This window comes from Squalius cephalus (assembly GCF_949319135.1).
Source record: "Squalius cephalus genome assembly, chromosome: 24".
NCBI lineage: Eukaryota > Metazoa > Chordata > Actinopteri > Cypriniformes > Leuciscidae > Squalius > Squalius cephalus.
In genome coordinates, this window is record NC_137145.1 from 1017576 (window position 1) to 1041687 (window position 24112).

The following is a 24112-nucleotide window of genomic DNA, read 5'->3' on the forward strand; positions in this document are numbered from 1 at the left end:
GGAGGGAAAAGTCCGCTGTGCGCGGGTACAAAATAGGAATGATACATGCGTCGCTGTACAAAGTCAATTTCACTGGGTGCAAGATAGGGCCAATAAAGTGATGTCGTCTGTGCCCTTAATATTAATCAAACAACAACAAAAAAAAGAGAAAAGCATTCACTGCTCTTTAATAGCTTTAATAAGGTTTAATTATATTTAATTTATACAAATAAATATGTCTGCTTGAAAGAATAAAGAATGGTGTATGCAAGATGTTTTAAAGAATGCATATATCATTCATTGAAAAGAGGGTTTATTATGACTAAAACAGAGAATGTCTAATAAGGGGAGAACTTCCACTGAACTGGCTGCAGTTCCACTCTGGCTCCACATGAGGGCGCTCACAGGACGAGTGCAGTTCCACTCTGGCTCCACATGAGGGCACTCACAGGACGAGTGCAGTTCCACTCTGGCTCCATATGAGGGCGCTCACAGGACGAGTGCAGTTCCACTCTGGCTCCACATGAGGGCGCTCACAGGACGAGTGCAGAATGAATGGAGGTCTATGGCGCTATACCCCTCAAAATCCACTTTTCTCAGGATATAATGTTTTGTCTAGTAATTTGAATATTGTATTCGAAAGGAGATGCAAAGAAATTACACATTGCTGGGTGTTAGATGTTTTAGAGTGACTTATTTGCTTTAAAAAGTCTTTTAAAGTGTCAATGACGTCATACACATCGTACGACCAGAGATACTGCTTTACGGCAATCCTTCAGTCACTTTAGTGCTTTCAGCTCTGCACTTTCTTTTCTCTCGAGGCATCGACAACACAGCTGACACAGGCAAACACACAACACAGCTGACACAGGTAAACACACAACACAGCTGACACAGGGAAACACACAACACAGCTGACACAGGGAAACACACAACACAGCTGACACAGGTAAACACACAACACAGCTGACACAGGCAAACACAACACAGCTGACACAGGCAAACACACAACACAGCTGACACAGGCAAACACACAACACAGCTGACACAGGTAAACACACAACACAGCTGACACAGGTAAACACACAACACAGCTGACAGGGAAACACACAACACAGCTGACACAGGCAAACACACAACACAGCTGACAGGGAAACACACAACACAGCTGACACAGGCAAACACACAACACAGCTGACACAGGTAAACACACAACACAGCTGACACAGGGAAACACACAACACAGCTGACACAGGGAAACACACAACACAGCTGACACAGGTAAACACACAACACAGCTGACACAGGTAAACACACAACACAGCCGACACAGGGAAACACACAACACAGCTGACACAGGTAAACACACAACACAGCTGACACAGGCAAACACACAACACAGCCGAAACAGGGAAACACACAACACAGCTGACACAGGTAAACACACAACACAGCTGACACAGGGAAACACACAACACAGCTGACACAGGGAAACACACAACACAGCTGACACAGGTAAACACACAACACAGCTGACACAGGTAAACACACAACACAGCCGACACAGGGAAACACACAACACAGCTGACACAGGTAAACACACAACACAGCCGACACAGGGAAACACACAACACAGCTGACACAGGCAAACACACAACACAGCTGACACAGGCAAACACACAACACAGCTGACAGGGAAACACACAACACAGCTGACACAGGCAAACACACAACACAGCTGACACAGGGAAACACACAACACAGCTGACACAGGCAAACACACAACACAGCTGACACAGGCAAACACAACACAGCTGACACAGGGAAACACACAACACAGCTGACACAGGCAAACACACAACACAGCTGACACAGGGAAACACACAACACAGCTGACACAGGTAAACACACAACACAGCTGACACAGGGAAACACACAGCACAGCTGACACAGGGAAACACACAACACAGCTGACACAGGGAAACACACAGCACAGCTGACACAGGGAAACACACAACACAGCTGACACAGGGAAACACACAACACAGCTGACAGGGAAACACACAGCACAGCCGACACAGGGAAACACACAACACAGCTGACAGGGAAACACACAGCACAGCTGACACAGGGAAACACACAACACAGCTGACACAGGGAAACACACAACACAGCTGACAGGGAAACACACAGCACAGCTGACACAGGGAAACACACAACACAGCTGACACAGGGAAACACAGCACAGCTGACACAGGGAAACACACAACACAGCTGACACAGGGAAACACAACACAGCTGACACAGGTAAACATACAACACAGCTGACACAGGTAAACACACAGCACAGCTGACACAGGGAAACACACAACACAGCTGACACAGGTAAACACAACACAGCTGACACAGGTAAACACACAACACAGCTGACACAGGTAAACACACAACACAGCTGACACAGGGAAACACACAACACAACACAACACAGCTGACACAGGGAAACACACAACACAGCTGACACAGGCAAACACACAACACAGCCGACACAGGTAAACACTCAACACAGCCGACACAGGGAAACACAACACAGCCGACACAGGCAAACACACAACACAGCCGACACAGGGAAACACACAACACAGCTGACAGGGAAACACACAACACAGCTGACACAGGCAAACACACAACACAGCTGACACAGGGAAACACACAACACAGCCGACACAGGCAAACACACAACACAGCCGACACAGGGAAACACACAACACAGCTGACACAGGGAAACACACAACACAGCTGACAGGGAAACACACAACACAGCTGACACAGGCAAACACACAACACAGCTGACACAGGGAAACACACAACACAGCTGACACAGGCAAACACACAACACAGCTGACACAGGCAAACACACAACACAGCTGACACAGGGAAACACACAACACAGCTGACACAGGGAAACACACAACACAGCTGACACAGGGAAACACACAGCACAGCTGACACAGGGAAACACACAACACAGCTGACACAGGGAAACACACAGCACAGCTGACACAGGGAAACACACAACACAGCTGACACAGGTAAACACACAACACAGCTGACACAGGTAAACACACAGCACAGCTGACACAGGGAAACAAACAACACAGCTGACACAGGTAAACACACAACACAGCTGACACAGGTAAACACACAACACAGCTGACACAGGGAAACACACAGCACAGCTGACACAGGGAAACACACAACACAGCTGACACAGGTAAACACACAACACAGCTGACACAGGTAAACACACAGCACAGCTGACACAGGGAAACAAACAACACAGCTGACACAGGTAAACACACAACACAGCTGACACAGGTAAACACACAACACAGCTGACACAGGTAAACACACAACACAGCTGACACAGGGAAACACACAACACAACACAACACAGCTGACACAGGGAAACACACAACACAGCTGACACAGGCAAACACACAACACAGCCGACACAGGTAAACACTCAACACAGCCGACACAGGGAAACACAACACAGCCGACACAGGGAAACACACAACACAGCCGACACAGGCAAACACACAACACAGCTGACACAGGGAAACACACAACACAACACAGCCGACACAGGGAAACACAACACAGCTGACACAGGCAAACACACAACACAGCCGACACAGGGAAACACACAACACAGCTGACACAGGGAAATTCACAACACAACACAACACAGCTGACACAGGGAAACACACAACACAGCTGACACAGGCAAACACACAACACAGCTGACACAGGCAAACACACAACACAGCCGACACAGGGAAACACACAACACAGCTGACACAGGGAAACACACAACACATCACAACACAGCTGACACAGGGAAACACACAACACAGCTGACACAGGCAAACACACAACACAGCCGACACAGGGAAACACACAACACAGCTGACACAGGGAAACACACGACACAGCCGACACAGGGAAACACACAACACAGCTGACACAGGGAAACACACAACACAGCTGACACAGGGAAACACACAACACAACACAACACAGCTGACACAGGGAAACACACAACACAGCCGACACAGGGAAACACACAACACAGCTGACACAGGGAAACACACAACACAGCTGACACAGGGAAACACACAACACAGCCGACACAGGCAAACACACAACACAGCCGACACAGGGAAACACACAACACAGCTGACACAGGGAAACACACAACACAGCTGACAGGGAAACACACAACACAGCTGACACAGGCAAACACACAACACAGCTGACACAGGGAAACACACAACACAGCTGACACAGGCAAACACACAACACAGCTGACACAGGCAAACACACAACACAGCTGACACAGGGAAACACACAACACAGCTGACACAGGGAAACACACAACACAGCTGACACAGGGAAACACACAGCACAGCTGACACAGGGAAACACACAACACAGCTGACACAGGGAAACACACAGCACAGCTGACACAGGGAAACACACAACACAGCTGACACAGGTAAACACACAACACAGCTGACACAGGTAAACACACAGCACAGCTGACACAGGGAAACAAACAACACAGCTGACACAGGTAAACACACAACACAGCTGACACAGGTAAACACACAACACAGCTGACACAGGGAAACACACAGCACAGCTGACACAGGGAAACACACAACACAGCTGACACAGGTAAACACACAACACAGCTGACACAGGTAAACACACAGCACAGCTGACACAGGGAAACAAACAACACAGCTGACACAGGTAAACACACAACACAGCTGACACAGGTAAACACACAACACAGCTGACACAGGTAAACACACAACACAGCTGACACAGGGAAACACACAACACAACACAACACAGCTGACACAGGGAAACACACAACACAGCTGACACAGGCAAACACACAACACAGCCGACACAGGTAAACACTCAACACAGCCGACACAGGGAAACACAACACAGCCGACACAGGGAAACACACAACACAGCCGACACAGGCAAACACACAACACAGCTGACACAGGGAAACACACAACACAACACAGCCGACACAGGGAAACACAACACAGCTGACACAGGCAAACACACAACACAGCCGACACAGGGAAACACACAACACAGCTGACACAGGGAAATTCACAACACAACACAACACAGCTGACACAGGGAAACACACAACACAGCTGACACAGGCAAACACACAACACAGCTGACACAGGCAAACACACAACACAGCCGACACAGGGAAACACACAACACAGCTGACACAGGGAAACACACAACACATCACAACACAGCTGACACAGGGAAACACACAACACAGCTGACACAGGCAAACACACAACACAGCCGACACAGGGAAACACACAACACAGCCGACACAGGGAAACACACGACACAGCCGACACAGGGAAACACACAACACAGCTGACACAGGGAAACACACAACACAGCTGACACAGGGAAACACACAACACAACACAACACAGCTGACACAGGGAAACACACAACACAGCCGACACAGGGAAACACACAACACAGCTGACACAGGGAAACACACAACACAGCTGACACAGGGAAACACACAACACAGCTGACACAGGGAAACACACGACACAGCCGACACAGGGAAACACACAACACAGCTGACACAGGGAAACACACAACACAGCTGACACAGGTAAACACACGACACAGCCGACACAGGGAAACACACAACACAGCTGACACAGGGAAACACACAACACAGCTGACACAGGTAAACACACAACACAGCCGACACAGGGAAACACACAACACAGCTGACACAGGCAAACACACAACACAGCTGACACAGGGAAACACACAACACAACACAGCTGACACAGGGAAACACACAACACAGCTGACACAGGCAAACACACAACACAGCTGACACAGGGAAACACACAACACAACACAACACAGCCGACACAGGGAAACACAACACAGCTGACACAGGCAAACACACAACACAGCCGACACAGGGAAACACACAACACAGCTGACACAGGTAAACACACAACACAGCCGACACAGGGAAACACACAACACAGCTGACACAGGCAAACACACAACACAGCTGACACAGGGAAACACACAACACAACACAACACAGCTGACACAGGGAAACACACAACACAGCTGACACAGGCAAACACACAACACAGCTGACACAGGGAAACACACAACACAACACAACACAGCCGACACAGGGAAACACAACACAGCTGACACAGGCAAACACACAACACAGCCGACACAGGGAAACACACAACACAGCTGACACAGGCAAACACACAACACAGCTGACACAGGTAAACACACAACACAGCTGACACAGGTAAACACACAGCACAGCCGACACAGGGAAACACACAACACAGCTGACACAGGGAAACACACAACACAGCTGACACAGGCAAACACACAACACAGCCGACACAGGGAAACACACAACACAGCTGACACAGGCAAACACACAACACAGCCGACACAGGCAAACACACAACACAGCTGACACAGGGAAACACACAACACAGCTGACACAGGGAAACACACAACACAGCCGACACAGGGAAACACACAACACAGCTGACACAGGGAAACACACAACACAGCTGACACAGGCAAACACACAACACAGCTGACACAGGTAAACACACAACACAGCCGACACAGGCAAACACACAACACAGCTGACACAGGGAAACACACAACACAGCTGACACAGGCAAACACACGTGCTAGAAGAGTTTTTGTTTTGTTGTTTTAAAAGACCACGCCGAAAATACACACACACACACACACACACACACACACACACACACACACACACACACGATGCCATCAAGCGGTATCTCTGGTCGTAATCAGTCCTTCACTGACCAATCAGTGTTCATTAGCAGAATGCTAGCGTGTTATGGGCAACAACAACTCAACCTGTAAGAAATCGAAAGGACATAAGTACTCGTTCATTCAACTTTCGGCCTGTAACCCATGTTGAACTTGCAAAACCTACAATCAAATCCGAGATTTCTCAACGGCAATCGGGTGAAAGAGACACATTTAGCCGTCTAGCTCCATAGACCCCCATTCATTCTGCACTCATGGGCGATCGCCCCCAGTGGAGCTCTGGTGGAACTACAACCAACATTCGGTACAATAGGACTTAAAGGTGCTCTAGGTAACTTTTTAACCTTAACTGAACAGCTTCGGAGTCAGTGGAATTGTTATATTACTTATTTCGGGTTGAATGGTGGTGGTTTCGCACCCCCCTGGTGCCCGAGAGCGGAAAAAACTCACTTGCAACTTTGGGCCGGCGGGTCGGTGTCAGGAAGTATCGCGTGATATCAGGTCTCGCGATGTAACGAATTGCTTGACGGCACTGCACACGTACACGCCCCCATTCAAGCACCGGCGGGCTAGCTATAAGCAAAGGGCAACGATAGATTGAGTTATGGCTGAGGCTGAGCCTGTAAAAAAGAAGCAGAAAGCTAGGAAATCTTTGTCGGAGGACCAACGAAAGAGGAAACGGGAGACTGACCGAGCAAGTCAGACTCGAGTAAATATATCGGACCGGCTTTTTCAGAATGGTGAGAACTGAGAGAAACAGAAGCCTGCAAAACGGATGCTGATCCTGCTGTTGCACTTGTAAGTTAAGTATCTTTGGAATAAACTGTGTTTAATATTTAAATTTCAAGTAATTGCGACCTCAGGATGTTTGCTATTGTCTGTAAAGGTTTTTATTATGATCGCTGTCTGTTACGGGCTTACTAGTACGCTAGATACTATAACTTTGATGTTAGCATTGTCATAGCAAACACGTTTGATTTCTGTAGTTGTTTGGCCGTTCCTCTGTCGGTTTTATTTGTGTAACTTACACTTTTATTTTATGTCACTAAGTCAACGCGTCTGATAGTAGGCAATATCAGACGCGCAAAATGTTGCACAGCTAGAAAAAACGTTCTGATGTTTTCTTAGACAAGCAAAGGTAAACCATCATTCTACCAGATGAACTTATAGACCTTGCTAATATAACTTTAGACAAATATTAGCCTCCGATATATATATTTTTTTATGCTCATGCCCATTCTCCCAAAAACAAACAAACAAACAAACACGAAAGCAGTAGTTCGCCTCGTTCATATCGTTCGTTCCCGGTAAAAATACTAGTATGCATGACAACACAATAAATAAAAAAATCGCCATCAGTTGGAAAGAAAGTATTGCTTTACTTGCCTCGGTAGACATAACTGGTTTTGAAATAGCCGGTTCCTCTGCTCAGCTGGGTTGACAGCTGATCAGCTGGGTTGCTCGTGGCAAGGGGGGAGGGACAACAGTTCGTTTTTACGACAGAGTGTTTGAAAGCATTATACTACCAGACACTAGGGGGAGCTCGTAGAGAAAAAACACTCAGACTTGCATAGTGTCCCTTTAATAGGGAGTGGCCAGGCTCTCCGTAGACGGGCTCTGATAAAACCAAATCAATTTGCTGTCAAAGCGAACACAGGTGAGGTCATGACTGATTGATATATATGTATATATATATAATATGTCTGCTTGAAAGAATAAAGAATGATGTATGCAAGTTGTTTTAAAGAATGCATATATCATTCATTGAAAAGAGGGTTTATTATGACTGAAACCAAATCAATATGCTGTCAAAGCGAATGACTGACACAAACCACGAACTTGCTCTCACTAACACTACTTCACAGGTGACAGGGAAGTTTCAGGGAGGAGTGAATCCGTTCACACGCGGATGCTGTCTCAACCTGCAGTCTGTGCTCTTCAGTCCCATCATGCCGAGGTGAGCGGATCAGCTGATCACACGGCACACTTTACAGCACTGTTCCTTCATTCATCAATAACTACACGCACTATTAACACTCTAATAACTACTATTAACTAACAAGAAACTTAGTAAAAAATTACTATCCAAAACCTCACAAAAACCTCAAAAGCTCACAATGACTTTAGTCAATATTATGTAGTTATCATGTTTTTCTCTTTAGAATACTAAGATGCGGTAACACTTGAGTCATCACTAATGGGTTACCATTACCTTTTATTATAAATGATACATTATTAATATTAATTATGAACCTGTATATAGTAGTCTTCAGTGAGGGATGAAAAATACAGTAGTAGTTACTGATTAGCTAATAGTGAACTACCACATTCACCTGAGCGCTATTACTTACTAAGTTAAAGTTAGTAAGTAAAGTACTAAAGTTTTATTAGTATATTGTATTTAAGCCTTTATTTATTTTCATATTTGTACGGTATTTTTTTTGTATTAATTGTGTTTTGTGATGTGTGTGATTGTATTGTGTATCTGTGAGCCTTTTAACCAAAGACAAATTTCTATCACTGGTTGATAGATAATAAAGTTTTTTGAATTTGAATTGAATTAATCAGAGTTTCAAGTTAGTAAATAGTAGTTACTAGAATGTTAATAGTGCATTACTTGTTTGTTCCTGTGTAGTTAATGAAGGAACATTAATTAATTAATTAATTTCATTAATGAAGGAACAGTACTGTAAAGTGTTGCCGATAACAGCATGCATGTTTAGGACAGTTTTTTGTGCGCACTCATGCTGTTTTTTTATTATATATTGTATTAAATTAGAACTTTATTGATGTTTTATGGTTGTTATGATTATTTCTGCTCTTCCAATCGTAGGTACACTGGGAAACTCAGAGATAGATTGCCTGTTTGCGTTCATCCTCCGTTCCATCATCCCGAGTCTCAGAAGCTGACCCCGGTGAAGAGCTCCGATAACTGCGTCCCCAGCCAAACTCTTCCTGTGAAGGTACATGTGTTTCACAGATACTGCACTTATGGGACATGGTGTGGATATCTATGCATAGAATGTATATGCACATTTACATTTAATCATTTAGCAGATGCTTTTACCCAAAGCCACTTACAAATGAGGAGAGCAATAGAAGCAATCAGACCAGCAAGAGGACAACAGTGTAGCAACGTTTTTTTTTTACATTTTATTTATTTATTTATTTATTTATTTAATTAATTTTTTCATTATGTACATTTGGGAAAGTTATTGTTTTAATTGTTTTATATTTTTTATTTATAGTGAAGCCAAAGACAAATTTCCACTTGTGGACAATAAAGGAACTAAACTAAACTAAACTTAACATGAAAGCTGTGAATAAATGAGTAAGATCATCAAAGTTAACCTTCAGCTGTGGCTCATTAAACATAAACTTAGTTTTAGAGAGTTTTATAGATATAAAGATACTGTCGGTTTAGATCGTCTATTTAGAAATTTACCATTTTAGCATATTATAAATGTTGTTATGTATTTAGTTAAATGAGATTTGACTTTATAACACATCAGGTTTTGCTGAAAAATAAATCCTGCTCTGAATAAAAAACAATTATTTAAAGATATATTGACAGCTTAGATACAAAGCTTGACTATATTTGAATTATGACTTGTGCAACAGTGTTATTTTACTATGATTGTGATAATATTATAGTTTTTACTAAAATTTTGAATGATTTTTATTTTACAAATTTTCTGATTTCATTTATTTATTTATTTATTTATTTTATTAGTTAGTGTATTTCTAAATATATCTTTATAGTTTTTATTAATATTTTGAATTTGTTTTTATATTTTCTGTTTTCATTTAAATTTTTAGAAATTGTATTGTGTTTTTTATTTTTTATTAGTTATTGTTTTTTAAATCTATCTGTATAGTTTTTATTTATTTTTAATAAAAAAAAATTATTTTTAATTTCCGTTTAAGTTATTTTAGTATTTTTATAATGTATAGAAAGTAAAGTTTGTCTGGAAAAGATTACAAACACGTTTCGTATGGTATTAGCTTTATTTTAACAACCCTGGTTTGTAAGGTTTCAAAGTAGCTTCCCCTACAATCAAATCAATTATATTATTAATAGTGCTTTCACAATACACATCGTTTCAAAGCAGCTTTACAGAAAGTGCATGAGTCCACGTTAGAGCTTACAGTGATCTGATATCAGAGCTTGTTATGTATTTCAGAAATATACATATACAAAATCAGTTAGCGAAAAATATACTAATTTAAACAATGTAATAATTTAAGTCAGAAACAATGAGCTCATTGAAGTAATGAATACTTGTTTGTTAACAAATAATTATGACATTTAGACAGTGAGAGTGTGATTTTTTTCGTCACTGCTGGTACAGTATCTGTTTAATATTTTGATGTGTTTGTTTCAGTCTCTGGAAGAAGTAGATGATCCAGACAGTAAGAGTTTGAGCAGTCCACCTCCACTGCCCCCTAAACCAGACCCCGTCCTGCTCAAGAACCATCTGGCAGCTCTGGAAGGTGTGTGGACGTGTGGAAGCGTTGAGCAGAATCATGTTTCTGCACTAAATGTGTTCATGTCCTCTCCTTGTGCTTTATAACAGAGAGTTTGCTCCAGTCCAGAGCCGTAATGCCTTCAGGACACAAAATAATCCCACTTCAGACTTCAGAGTCGCCCACCAAAGTGCTCTACCAAGTTCCCAGAGATCAGGTGAGACTGTTCAAACTGCTGCTCAAAATCTTGACCCCGATAGAAGTCAGTTTCAACCACATTAAGGAATGCTTTATCAATATACCAATTCTGCTTGAAATCAGAGATGCTACTAATTAAAATGAAAGCCGTTGCCTATATTTCTCAATATCTTCGCTTAGATGGCTGCTAGTTTAATTTGGAAAATGTTATACTCACATCAGACTCTTTGACAGCTGGCTATTTATACATTTATATCTTCATTGATGCTTTTTGAGTATTGTTCACTCTTGCTTATATCACAACGACCATTATCTAAATGCCTTAATTACTTTCAGAGTGTGTCCGAGCATCAGACCTTTGCTGACTTTTCATCTGTGACAACCGATCGGCTTACTCTCACCTAGAACAAAACCAACATTTACATTTAGTCATTTAGCAGACGCCTTTGTCCAAAGCGACTTACGAATGAGGACTAAAGCAAGCGAGTCATCGTGAAGAGGCAAAAACAACGCAAGAAGTGCTCAAAATACACAGTTCAGGCATTGCTCAATAGCATAAGCCAGACAAGGTATATCCTGAGGTATATCGGTCGGTTTTGTTCCGTTAAGAGATTTAAATATCGGACGGTTTTCTTTTGTTAAGAGATTTAAATATCGTCCGGTTTTGTTCCGTTAAGAGATTTAAATATCGGACGGTTTTCTTTTGTTAAGAGATTTAAATATCGGACGGTTTTGTTCCATTAAGAGATTTAAATATCGTCCGGTTTTCTTTTGTTAAGAGATTTAAATATCGGACGGTTTTCTTTTGTTAAGAGATTTAAATATCGGACGGTTTTGTTCCGTTAAGAGATTTAAATATCGTCCGGTTTTCTTTTGTTAAGAGATTTAAATATCGGACGGTTTTCTTTTGTTAAGAGATTTAAATATCGGACGGTTTTGTTCCGTTAAGAGATTTAAATATCGGTCGGTTTTCTTTTGTTAAGAGATTTAAATATCGTCCGGTTTTCTTTTGTTAAGAGATTTAAATATCGGATGGTTTTGTTCCATTAAGAGATTTAAATATCGGTCGGTTTTGTTCCGTTAAGAGATTTAAATATCGTCCGGTTTTCTTTTGTTAAGAGATTTAAATATCGGACGGTTTTCTTTTGTTAAGAGATTTAAATATCGGACGGTTTTGTTCCGTTAAGAGATTTAAATATCGTCCGGTTTTCTTTTGTTAAGAGATTTAAATATCGGACGGTTTTCTTTTGTTAAGAGATTTAAATATCGGACGGTTTTGTTCCATTAAGAGATTTAAATATCGGACGGTTTTGTTCCGTTAAGAGATTTAAATATCGTCCGGTTTTCTTTTGTTAAGAGATTTAAATATCGGTCGGTTTTCTTTTGTTAAGAGATTTAAATATCGTCCGGTTTTCTTTTGTTAAGAGATTTAAATATCGGACGGTTTTGTTCCATTAAGAGATTTAAATATCGTCCGGTTTTCTTTTGTTAAGAGATTTAAATATCGTCCGGTTTTCTTTTGTTAAGAGATTTAAATATCGGTCGGTTTTGTTCCGTTAAGAGATTTAAATATCGGTCGGTTTTGTTCCGTTAAGAGATTTAAATATCGTCCGGTTTTCTTTTGTTAAGAGATTTAAATATCGGTCGGTTTTCTTTTGTTAAGAGATTTAAATATCGGTCGGTTTTCTTTTGTTAAGAGATTTAAATATCGGACGGTTTTCTTTTGTTAAGAGATTTAAATATCGGATGGTTTTGTTCCATTAAGAGATTTAAATATCGGACGGTTTTGTTCCGTTAAGAGATTTAAATATCGTCCGGTTTTCTTTTGTTAAGAGATTTAAATATCGGTCGGTTTTCTTTTGTTAAGAGATTTAAATATCGGACGGTTTTGTTCCGTTAAGAGATTTAAATATCGGTCGGTTTTGTTCCGTTAAGAGATTTAAATATCGTCCGGTTTTCTTTTGTTAAGAGATTTAAATATCGGATGGTTTTGTTCCATTAAGAGATTTAAATATCGGACGGTTTTGTTCCGTTAAGAGATTTAAATATCGGTCGGTTTTGTTCCGTTAAGAGATTTAAATATCGGACGGTTTTCTTTTGTTAAGAGATTTAAATATCGGATGGTTTTGTTCCATTAAGAGATTTAAATATCGGACGGTTTTGTTCCGTTAAGAGATTTAAATATCGTCCGGTTTTCTTTTGTTAAGAGATTTAAATATCGGTCGGTTTTCTTTTGTTAAGAGATTTAAATATCGGACGGTTTTGTTCCGTTAAGAGATTTAAATATCGGTCGGTTTTGTTCCGTTAAGAGATTTAAATATCGGTCGGTTTTGTTCCGTTAAGAGATTTAAATATCGGACGGTTTTGTTCCGTTAAGAGATTTAAATATCGGTCGGTTTTCTTTTGTTAAGAGATTTAAATATTGGACGGTTTTGTTCCGTTAAGAGATTTAAATATCGGTCGGTTTTGTTCCGTTAAGAGATTTAAATATCGGTCGGTTTTGTTCCGTTAAGAGATTTAAATATCGGACGGTTTTGTTCCGTTAAGAGATTTAAATATCGGTCGGTTTTCTTTTGTTAAGAGATTTAAATATCGTCCGGTTTTCTTTTGTTAAGAGATTTAAATATCGGTCGGTTTTGTTCCGTTAAGAGATTTAAATATCGGACGGTTTTGTTCCGTTAAGAGATTTAAATATCCTCCGGTTTTGTTCCGACCGACAAAACCGACCGATATTTAAATCTCTTAAAGCAACGAAACTAATCGACGTTTAAATCTCTTAACTGTGTTGCTCGCTCAGGCTAGCGTTAGAGTCACTGCGGCACTGATGTATGTGCTAGACAACACTATAGATACAATATATCAAAATAGATATAAATCGTAAATCGTTATATATCATCATATCCCCCAGCCCTAAAACTTGCATTATAGACATAACAGTACAACTTTATGGAAATAAATTTGCCTTCTAAGATACCTTGTCTAGAATAAATATCTGAAAACATTTTTACTAAATACATATTAATACAACAACAGTTGACCACAGTGCTGTACATGGGACAAAGCAAAATAATCATTAAATCACATTCAAATTCTATATCATTACAACAGTCACAGATAAAACCAGAATACAATGAAGCATTAATAGAAACCCGTTACACCACGAACACAACACTCATGTATGATCAAACGGCAGAGTAAAAAATAAGATTTTAAATGATGTTCCTTTGTCTGTCCCTGTAGATCGGGACGAGGATTTCCCCGCTGGTCCCGCAGGAGCACGCGTCCGATCCCAGTCTCCTTCAGTCGGAGAATCCCGGAAACTCTCTGACTCTGAATTCCCGCTCGCTGAGTCTGAAACATTCCCACCGCCGCGTAGCCGAAGCTCCAGGTCCACATCCGAGCGCTAGCGTCCTCATTAGCCGATCCGGGAGTCTGTCCTACGACAGTCTTCTGCGTCCCGTCGAGCGCCTCGGATCCCAGACACCATTCCTTCCCATGGATTCGAGTCTCCCCCGAGGTCCCGGATGCAACTGCAGCCCGGTGTTCATGAATATTAGCCGGCATTCGCCGCAACACCGCGAGCCGTCGCCCGTCTGCTACGACAGCCTCGCTAAACCGCTAATGAGCTCCATTCAGGAGCGCCGGGAGCCTGACGAGAAGGACAAACCTCTCGCTCTCGCTCCGAACTCCGGGATCTACGACATTCCCAGCAGACGAAGCCTTCCGCATGATTTCCGAGGCCCATCATCTCGCGGGCCGACTCCTCCGGCGTACGGCTCGCGCGAGTTCCTCCTTAGCAGCGCGGCGTACGGATACGGGAGCCGGTCGCATCTGTCTTCCTCCTCCTCGTCTTCGCTCACCCGCACTCCTCGGACCGCCAGCTCCCCGCTGCACTTTAACCGATCCCTCTCTCCCTCCTTCTATCACTCTCTGGACCGACATTCCCAACAGCTCCCATCGGCTCTTCCCAGCTCCTCCTACGGCCATCAGATAGCACTGGCGTTCATCAGAGGAGAAGAAAGACCCGAACCTGAACTATGAGTCCGTCACGGAAATCATCAAAATATCAGGGAATTTTAATAGGGATTATGCAGACCTGGAAAATTTCACTTCCTTCTTCAAAAGGTGTTGGGAGATGCTGATACGCCATCAATTATACTTCTAATATATGATGATTTTCTGCACAAGAAACATTTATGATTATTATCAATGATGAAAACAGCTTCATATTTGTGTGGAAACTGTGATACATTTTATTTCTCATGATTCTTTTATGAATAGAAAGTTCTAAAGAACAGCTTTTATTTGAAATAGATTCTTTTGTAACATTATAAATGTATTTACTGTCACTTTTGATCAATTTAATATGAGCTTGATGAATAAAAGTTATTCTTATTTACGCTAATCACAGTTTCCACAAAAATATGAACATTTCAACATTGATAATAATCATAAATGTTTCTTGAGCATCAAATCCTCATATTAGAGTGATTTCTGAAGGATCATGTGACACTGAAGACTGGAGTAATGATGCTGAACATTCAGCTTTGATCACAGGAATAAATTACACTTTACTAGATATTCACATAGAAAACAGATGATTTACATTTGAATAATACAGTTTTTACTGTATTTTTATAAAAATAAATGCAACCTTGGTGAACAGAGACTCTTTCAGATTATTTTTTTTTAATTATTACCAACTTTTGACCAGCAGTGTATGTATTTTTTAATGTATTTACAGGAATATATTGCATAATAAAATTATATTCTATGAGCAATTAATATTTAGTTTCTTTTTTAAATTTTAACAATTCAAGTATGGTGCTTTAAAATGATCTAAAACAGTTATTTGTTAATTGTATAATTAAAATATATTTGGTTTTTGTTATTTCTTTTTTCTGTATCAATATTGTGTTTTATAATTTATTTCTTGGCTAATAAAGTTTGATTTGTTGACTTCATAGTTTTGCTTTGATATTCTCTCAATGGATGTTGTATTTTATCCTCTTCAAGTCCTCATGAAACTGAAGTTGCTCTCGTCTTTTCTTCTCTATTGTTCTGTATATCGAGTGAAACACTTCAGGAACAAGAACAAATGTGGGCGGGGCTTGATTGTATCTGGGGGGGAATTGATTGGATGATTGGATGGTTGTAGTTTGCTATTGGCTGATCTCATGTGAGTGACAGGTTGCCCCGCCCACATCATCAGAGAAGAGAAGAGATGCTGCAAGTGGAAGTTATTCTGATTCAAGATAATTAGGAACATGAATTTAACACAATAAGGATAAATAATTTAGAATAAACACTGCAATATTCAAGAGTTGTCAATCTTAGATATAGATGTGCCTTCAGTCAAAGGAAACCGGTTACAAACACACACTAAAGATGAGGCTACAGTAGATTTCCTTGATTTCTTTAGTGAGCTCAGGAAGAGGACGGGAAAACTGTCAGGATATCACACACTTTATGGAAGCAGAAATTCCCTCTGGTGTTCACTGAGAAATATTACATGTTCCACTGACGTAAATAAGCCATTGTGTCCTTCCTTGCACATACTTTACACATCTTCTTTGAAAGTGAAATAACTTGTTAAATGTGGTTCGTCACTTCAGATATTAAGGGTGGCGTGAGTGTAGTTTAACTAACTTTACCAGCAGAATGTGAATATAACAGGTCTGATGGACGGCAGTGGCTGGAGAAGCTTTTCTTTGCTTTATTGATCAGTTAGTATGGAAGCCTGTTTCTGCCACAGAATAAAAAATAAAATAGGTAATTGTGATCTTTTATCTCACAATTGCTTGATGTAAAGTCAGAATTGCGTGTTATAAAGTCAGAATTGTGAGATATAAAGTCAGAATTGTGAGATATAAAGTCAGAATTGCTTGATATAAAGTCAGAATTGCTTGATATAAAGTCAGAATTGTGAGATACAGTATAAAGTCAGAATTGCGTGATATAAAGTCAGAATTGCTTGATATAAAGTCAGAATTGTGAGTTATAAAGTCAGAATTGCGTGATATAAAGTCAGAATTGCTTGATATAAAGTCAGAATTGCGTGTTATAAAGTCAGAATTGTGAGATATAAAGTCAGAATTGTGTGATATAAAGTCAGAATTGCTTGATATAAAGTCAGAACTGTGAGATACAGTATAAAGTCAGAATTGCATGATATAAAGTCAGAATTGCTTGATATAAAGTCACAATTGTGATATAAATCAGAATTGTGTGTTATAAAGTCACAATTGTGTATTATAAAGTCAGAATTGCATGATATAAAGACACAATTGCGTGTAATAAAGTCAGAGTTGTGAGATATAAAGTCAGAATTGTGAGATATAAAGTCAGAATTGCTTGATATAAAGTCAGAATTGCTTGATATAAAGTCAGAATTGTGAGATACAGTATAAAGTCAGAATTGCATGATATAAAGTCAGAATTGTGAGATATAAAGTCAGAATTGCATGATATAAAGTCAGAATTGTGAGATATAAAGTCAGAATTGTGAGTTATAAAGTCAGAATTGCTTGATATAAAGTCAGAATTGCTTGATATAAAGTCAGAATTGTGAGATACAGTATAAAGTCAGAATTGCGAGATAAAGTCAGAATTGCTTGATATAAAGTCACAATTGTGATATAAATCAGAATTGTGTGTTATAAAGTCAGAATTGTGTATTATAAAGTCAGAATTGCATGATTTAAAGACACAATTGTGTGTTATAAAGTCACAATTGCGTGATATAAAGTCAGAATTGTGAGATATAAAGTCAGAATTGCGTGATATAAAGTCAGAATTGCTTGATATAAAGTCAGAATTGCTTGATATAAAGTCAGAATTGTGAGATATAAAGTCAGAATTGTGAGATATAAAGTCAGAATTGTGTGATATAAAGTCAGAATTGCTTGATATAAAGTCAGAACTGTGAGATACAGTATAAAGTCAGAATTGCATGATATAAAGTCAGAATTGCTTGATATAAAGTCACAATTGTGATATAAATCAGAATTGTGTGTTATAAAGTCACAATTGTGTATTATAAAGTCAGAATTGCATGATATAAAGACACAATTGCGTGTAATAAAGTCAGAGTTGTGAGATATAAAGTCAGAATTGTGAGATATAAAGTCAGAATTGCTTGATATAAAGTCAGAATTGCGAGATATAAAGTCAGAATTGCATGATATAAAGTCAGAATTGTGAGATACAGTATAAAGTCAGAATTGCATGATATAAAGTCAGAATTGTGAGATATAAAGTCAGAATTGCGAGATATAAAGTCAGAATTGTGAGATATAAAGTCAGAATTGCATGATATAAAGTCAGAATTGTGAGATATAAAGTCAGAATTGTGAGTTATAAAGTCAGAATTGCATGATATAAAGTCAGAATTGTGAGATATAAAGTCAGAATTGCATGATATAAAGTCAGAATTGTGAGATATAAAGTCAGAATTGTGAGTTATAAAGTCAGAATTGCTTGATATAAAGTCAGAATTGCTTGATATAAAGTCAGAATTGTGAGATACAGTATAAAGTCAGAATTGCGAGATAAAGTCAGAATTGCTTGATATAAAGTCACAATTGTGATATAAATCAGAATTGTGTGTTATAAAGTCAGAATTGTGTATTATAAAGTCAGAATTGCATGATTTAAAGACACAATTGTGTGTTATAAAGTCACAATTGCGTGATATAAAGTCAGAATTGTGAGATATAAAGTCAGAATTGCATGATATAAAGTCAGAATTGCTTGATATAAAGTCACAATTGTGATATAAATCAGAATTGTGTGTTATAAAGTCAGAATTGCATGATATAAAGACACAATTGTGTGTTATAAAGTCACAATTGCGTGATATAAAGTCAGAATTGTGATATAAAGTCACAATTGCGCGATATAAAGTCACAATTGCATGTAATAAAGTCAGAGTTGCGAGATATAAAGTCAGAATTGTGTTATAAAGTCAGAATTGTGTGATATTGTAACATAACACATTGTAAACATAGGAGGAAGCAGGATCCACGTGCAGCAGTAGTCTTTTATTAAATAAACTCAAAACTTGACAGACTCAAGACTCAGGACTCAGGACTCGGACTCGGACTCGGACTCGGACTCGGACTCAGGACTCGGACTCAGGACTCGGACTCGGACTCGGACTCGGACTCAGGACTCAGGACTCAGGACTCAGGACTCGGACTCAGGGCTCGGACTCGGACTCGGACTCGGACTCAGGACTCGGACTCGGACTCGGACTCGGACTCAGGACTCAGGACTCGGACTCAGGACTCGGACTCGGACTCGGACTCGGACTCAGGACTCAGGACTCAGGACTCGGAACTCAGGGCTCGGACTCGGACTCAGGACTCAGGACTCGGACTCGGACTCGGACTCAGGGCTCGGACTCAGGACTCAGGACTCAGGACTCAGGACTCAGGACTCAGGACTCAGGACTCAGGGCTCGGACTCGGACTCGGACTCAGGACTCGGACTCGGACTCAGGACTCGGACTCAGGGCTCGGACTCGGACTCGGACTCAGGACTCAGGACTCAGGACTCAGGACTCAGGACTCAGGGCTCGGGCTCGGGCTCGGACTCGGACTCAGGACTCAGGACTCAGGACTCAGGACTCGGACTCAGGGCTCGGACTCAGGGCTCGGACTCAGGGCTCGGACTCAGGGCTCGGACTCGGACTCGGACTCGGACTCGGACTCGGACTCGGACTCAGGGCTCGGACTCAGGGCTCGGACTCGGACTCAGGACTCAGGACTCAGGACTCGGACTCGGACTCAGGGCTCGGACTCGGACTCAGGACTCAGGACTCGGACTCGGACTCGGACTCAGGGCTCGGACTCAGGACTCAGGACTCAGGACTCAGGACTCAGGACTCAGGGCTCGGACTCGGACTCAGGACTCAGGACTCGGACTCGGACTCGGACTCGGACTCGGACTCAGGACTCGGACTCAGGGCTCAGGACTCAGGACTCAGGACTCAGGGCTTGGGCTCGGGCTCGGACTCGGACTCAGGACTCGGACTCAGGGCTCGGACTTGGACTCGGACTCGGACTCGGACTCGGACTCGGACTCAGGACTCAGACTCAGGGTTCGGACTCGGGGCTCGGACTCGGGACTCGGACTCGGGACTCGGGCTCGGACTCGGACTCAGGACTCAGGACTCAGGACTCGGGGCTCGGACTCGGACTCGGACTCGGACTCGGACTCGGACTCGGACTCGGACTCGGACTCAGGGCTCGGACTCAGGGCTCGGACTCGGACTCGGACTCGGACTCGGACTCAGGACTCGGACTCAGGGCTTGGACTCGGACTCGGACTCGGACTCAGGACTCAGACTCAGGACTCAGGACTCAGGACTCAGGGCTCAGGGCTCGGACTCGGACTCGGACTCGGACTCAGGACTCAGGACTCAGGACTCAGACTCAGACTCGGACTCAGGGCTCGGACTCGGACTCGGACTCGGACTCGGACTCGGACTCAGACTCAGGACTCAGGACTCAGGGCTCAGGGCTCGGACTCGGACTCGGACTCGGACTCGGACTCGGACTCAGGACTCAGGACTCAGGACTCAGACTCAGACTCAGACTCAGGACTCAGGGCTCGGACTCAGGACTCAGACTCAGGACTCAGGACTCAGGACTCAGACTCAGGACTCAGGACTCAGACTCAGGACTCGGGCTCGGGCTCGGGCTCGGACTCGGACTCGGACTCGGACTCGTACTCGGACTCAGGGCTCGGACTCAGGGCTCGGACTCGGACTCGGACTCAGGACTCGGACTCAGGGCTTGGACTCGGACTCGGACTCAGGACTCAGACTCAGGACTCAGGGCTCAGGGCTCGGACTCGGACTCGGACTCGGACTCGGACTCAGGACTCAGACTCAGACTCAGGACTCAGGGCTCGGACTCGGACTCAGGACTCAGACTCAGGACTCAGGACTCAGGACTCAGGACTCAGACTCAGGACTCAGGACTCAGACTCAGGACTCAGGACTCGGACTCAGGACTCAGGACTCGGACTCAGACTCAGACTCAGGACTCAGGACTCAGACTCAGACTCAGACTCAGACTCAGACTCAGGACTTGGGAACAGAACAAGCAACATACAACATCAAGAACTCACAAAGACTGAACTAGACACAGGGTGTTAAATACACAGGCAAACAAGATAACAGGGGGCGTGGCTAATCAGAAACACCTGGGAAGACCAATAAACAAGAGAAACTACAAAGGACTACAAAACACGGCACACGGCACAGGACAGGAAATGACAAAAGTCCACACAAGACAAGGGGAACACAAGACAGGAATCATGACAGTTATAAAGTCAGAATTGCGAGACTCACAATAGTTGCCATGCACTTTGAGTTTGATGTTTCACAAATCCTCTCTGGATCTCCCAGTTACCCAGATCAGTTTGAATCTTACAAATGAGCATACAGCTAATAATATTGATGATATATAATGTTCATATTCTCGCTCATGCGCAGTGAGTCCGAGGAGTGCGCGATCCGTGTCGGATGATCACGTGATCCCAGGTCTTTTCCCGCGAGCACACGGTGTGATGGAATCACTTCTCCGGGCTTTGATCAAATATTAACAGAGCTGTACGAATCTGAAAGTGTGTTTGATGTGGTTTAGTCGAGCTGGACTGATAACCAGCAGAACCGGAGTATTATTGACTGAGTCGTGATGATTCTGCGTCAGTACAGAAGAACCTCGACACACTGAGGTTATGAGGAGCTGCTTCTGCATGATTATGTGTCTCGCATATCAAAGTTCTGACCAGATGAGTTGCTCACAGTCCTTCCGCCTGTGAAACCGGGCTATTAAGTTTTAATTATGATACTTAAAAGTTGAAATTGACAGTCATAATTTTATGAGATAAAATGAGATCAAATCTTATGAGATAAAATACTAAATCATAATTAATAATCAGTAAAAATTCTACTTTTAGGTCATAATTCTGGCATGAAAAGAAAAGGTTTCCCGAACAGAGATTAAGCCTAGTCCTAAAGTTAAATGGCCATATAATCAGACTAACAAAAAACAGCTTTCTCTGTCATGGTTTTAAACAGTCTAGACTTATTCTAGTCCAGAGTTTAATAAACTGATTTCCTGGAGGAAGACGAGAGATAATCAGGACTAAACTAGGCTTAAACTAAAGCAGGAGGCAGATTAATGTTGTTTCAGAGAACACACACACACACACACACACACACACACACACACACACACACACACACACACATTCCCTCAGGCTTCTCTACGATGGGAACGAGCCTGGAGCGATTTATGATGAATAATAAATAGGGAACAAGTCTTTATTATTGTGATTAATAATGAATATAGGAGAACTTCCCCTGGAGAGCAGGATGATTTACTCGGATCTTTCAGCATTTCATCTTTGAATCCAGACGAAATTCAACCATAAACTTCATCAGAGAATCCATTAATGCTGAATTTAATCTGAAAACACAGTAAAACATGCATTTCTGCAGGAAAAACAATGTAATCCATAGACTCTATGCAACCTCAACGCAGATATTTATGAAGATAATACATTAAAATACTAAAAAATGTAGAAAAATTTAAATACATGAATATATTTCAAATATAAGAATGATCAGTGAACGTTGATATTTAACAAGAATATTCATGCATTTTTACATTAAATGTTTGTGGGAATTTTGTGTAAAAAGTAGAACTCACCTTAAATTTTAGTCATGAAAATGACTGTCACATTCACTGTCTGTCATCGTCCTGTCTGCACTACAGTTCCCAGAATCCTCCTTGTTTCCACACCTGAACTCACTCCCTTCATTACCCACCTGTTCATCATCATTATCTGCATCACCTGTCTTGTGTTCATCTGTGTGTGTATTTAAGTTCCTGGTTTTCACTCTTCACTTGTCGGTCAATGCTTATGTTAGGTTTGTTAATGTTTATGTTAGGTTATTCTATGTTCTGAGCATACGTTTCGTGTATCTTTGATATTGAGAATTAAAACCTTTGTTTCATCATCTTTGTGTTCGTCTCCTACATCATCCACCCAGAAGCCTGACAATGACATTCCCAGAAGCCAGATTTACGTTTAATTTTAGCAGCATTATCTGCATCAGCCTGATTAAAGATCTTCTGCTCATTCACATAAAGACCTCAACATGTTTTAAATAAATAAATGCAGAATAAGAACATAAATAGTCAATTTTCATTTTCATGTTCACCGTTTTGTGCCATTTTTCACCGTTTTCAAAGCTGAAATTACATACTGAGTCATTATTATAAGAAATGACTTATGAGATAAAGTTGAAACTATAAAAAAAATTAAATTATGGTTTAAAAAGTAATTATGATATTAAAAAGCCAACATGAGAACTCAAGTCACCTTCTTTTATACAGAGCTAAACCTCGGGATAAACAAAGACACTAATATTAGCGTAGATGCCATTCTTCTTATGATGTAACGAGTACATCAGGATTTATGGGAAGTGTTCCCGGTTCCAGCTGACCTAATC

At 41.6% G+C, this 24112-nt stretch overlaps 1 protein-coding gene across 1 annotated transcript in view; it reads left to right on the forward strand.

The window, feature by feature from the left end:
- The window catches only part of zdhhc8a (zDHHC palmitoyltransferase 8a), a 33174-nt gene extending 16635 nt beyond the window's left edge, over nt 1-16539 (forward strand). Inside the window, exons 6-10 of the mRNA XM_079860677.1 lie at nt 8781-8872; nt 9749-9878; nt 11301-11409; nt 11493-11599; nt 14821-16539. Of these exons, the coding sequence (XP_079716803.1) occupies nt 8781-8872; nt 9749-9878; nt 11301-11409; nt 11493-11599; nt 14821-15621 (1239 nt within the window). The 3' untranslated portion in view covers nt 15622-16539. The remainder of the gene's footprint in view (nt 1-8780; nt 8873-9748; nt 9879-11300; nt 11410-11492; nt 11600-14820) is intronic.
- Nucleotides 16540-24112: the final 7573 nt, after the last annotated feature.